Source organism: Propithecus coquereli, unplaced genomic scaffold (genome assembly GCF_000956105.1).
Source record: "Propithecus coquereli isolate 6110/MARCELLA unplaced genomic scaffold, Pcoq_1.0 Scaffold740, whole genome shotgun sequence".
Classification (NCBI taxonomy): Eukaryota; Metazoa; Chordata; class Mammalia; order Primates; family Indriidae; genus Propithecus; species Propithecus coquereli.
Window position 1 is genome coordinate 37,272 of NW_012153508.1, and position 2,035 is coordinate 39,306.

Below are 2,035 nucleotides of genomic sequence, written 5' to 3' on the forward strand. Positions count from 1 at the left end.
ATTGAAGAATAACAGAATTATTTAGGTTATTTCTAGAGCTTTCTGTGAAAAACAGCAAAGGTATTGGGATCCAAATGGTATAGTGTTTCAGCTGAGGAGGAAAGTGCAAACTGGTGAAAAGGAATCTCGCTCATATTTGCATGCTAGCATACTTGACTTTCAGAAATGCATGCTATTCTGTAACAGTTTGATTGCAAATGTATTAATGAGACTAAGTACTAAAAATTTAGATTTTCTTCCGTGGAAATGTTTACTAGATAGGATAAAATCTTTCTGATCCTGGCAAGAGCAGAATTCATAATCAAAATGTTGGGGCATATGCTCATTGCACTGGTCAACTGCTCTGGGTGGGTCAAGAACCAGATGTCTCCTCAGCTGACTTCATCCTCACCTGCTTGGCCATTGTCCGGAGCCATGAGGCCCGGCAGCTGCTTATCCAAGATGGCCGCGAGCCATGTGGATCTGCCTGCTTATCTAAAATGGCCTACCAAGCCCGCGCATTTGCAAAGGCCCACGAAAGAGCTTGTAAGTTTCTATTTACCCATTATAACTATGTAGCCCTTGAAAGCCCCTGAGGGTTTCCTTATATGGAAATCCTCTGGCTGGAAAGCCAGAGCCTCGGAAAGCACCGCCCCTTTACTGTTACCTCCTCTTTCTGCCTTACTTAAGCCTCTGCCCTACTGCCAATAAACGAGACTTGATCAGACTCCTGTCTTGTCTCCATTTCTTGTGTCTCCTGCCTCTCCCAATTCCCACTCCCTCCTCCAGGGTCCACATTGACTACCCCGTGGGTCGGGACAGGCCATCTTCAGAATCAGTCAGCTGTTGTTGTCACTGCTTGAGTCATGCATATTGGGACTAGATTCATAGTTATATAACCCTTAAATACTAGGAAAACCTATCAGTATGCTTTCGAGTATAATTAATCACTTGACTGCCTGGCTTGCCACCTGCCAGGGTTTTCTATTTCTTTAAGAGAATCCACTTCTCCCACCCCCTTTTCGTCTGACTGAGATGGAGAATCAACAGAGTGATTGTTGTGCTTCTTATTTCTTCTTTGTTCTTAATGATTTTCGATTTCCTATTGCTAGAAATGTTTGCTGATCCTTGGTTGAATACCTCTATGATAGATAAAAGTAATCTGACTTCATATATTGATGAAAGTCAAACTGTCTATATTAAAAACCTGGCTTTGCTTAGCTTGACCTATTTTATCCCCCTGGTTCTTTCCCTGACCTCACTGGTCCTTTTATTCTTGTCCTTGGTGAGACACACTAGAAATTAGGAGCTCAGCTCCCTGGAGTCTTGAGACACCAGCGCAGAGGCCCACAAGAGGACCATGGCAATGGTGGTGTCTTTCCTCTTCCTCTTCATAGTTCATTTTTTCCCTGCACGAGTGGCTAATTGGATGTATTCTATGTTTTGGAACAATAAGTATGCAAAGTTTGTCATGATAGCAATACATGTCTTTCTTCAGGCCACTCATTTATTCTGATTCTGGGAAACAGCAGCTGGGACAAACAACCTTGAGGGTATTGTGACATCTTAAGAGCCACCTGAAAAGGTCAAATCTTTACCTTTCTAGATAGCCTTTCCGAATCTTTTCTAAGAAATATCTTCACGAGGAGCCTTTGAGACTCACTTCTACTGTTTTTCTCCGCTGGGTTCCTTTAAGTATTGTTGAAGCTAACTGCAATTTTCCCTAACCAGGCTTCTTCTGATGAAAGTTTACACATTATCAGACACGATCATATTAAAAGTAATCATTTTTGTCCAAAGCATCAGCAAACAATAATTTAAAGTCTCAAATATTATTTCAAAAAATCTAAAATATTTAATTTTATATGCTAGAAAAATGTAACTGCAACTCATGGGAGAAGAAGGCATGTGATTCTTTAGAATGCAAGATAAATTATAAATCTGAATTGGAAGATCTATAAAATGTAGATTGAAAATTTAACCAAATAACTAAAGCCATAGCTGGAAAAAGATAACCTCATAGCTTAAAAGCCTACCTTTTTTTTAAAATTAAAAA

General features: G+C 40.0%; 1 protein-coding gene across 1 annotated transcript; it reads left to right on the plus strand.

Moving 5' to 3' along the window:
* Positions 1 to 246: 246 nt before the first annotated feature.
* On the plus strand, positions 247 to 1,589 carry LOC105824476 (taste receptor type 2 member 42). Its single transcript, XM_012661924.1, is given in 6 exon segments — positions 247 to 361; positions 364 to 398; positions 802 to 953; positions 955 to 1,469; positions 1,472 to 1,507; positions 1,510 to 1,589. Coding segments are annotated over 6 exon segments (933 nt in total).
* Positions 1,590 to 2,035: the final 446 nt, after the last annotated feature.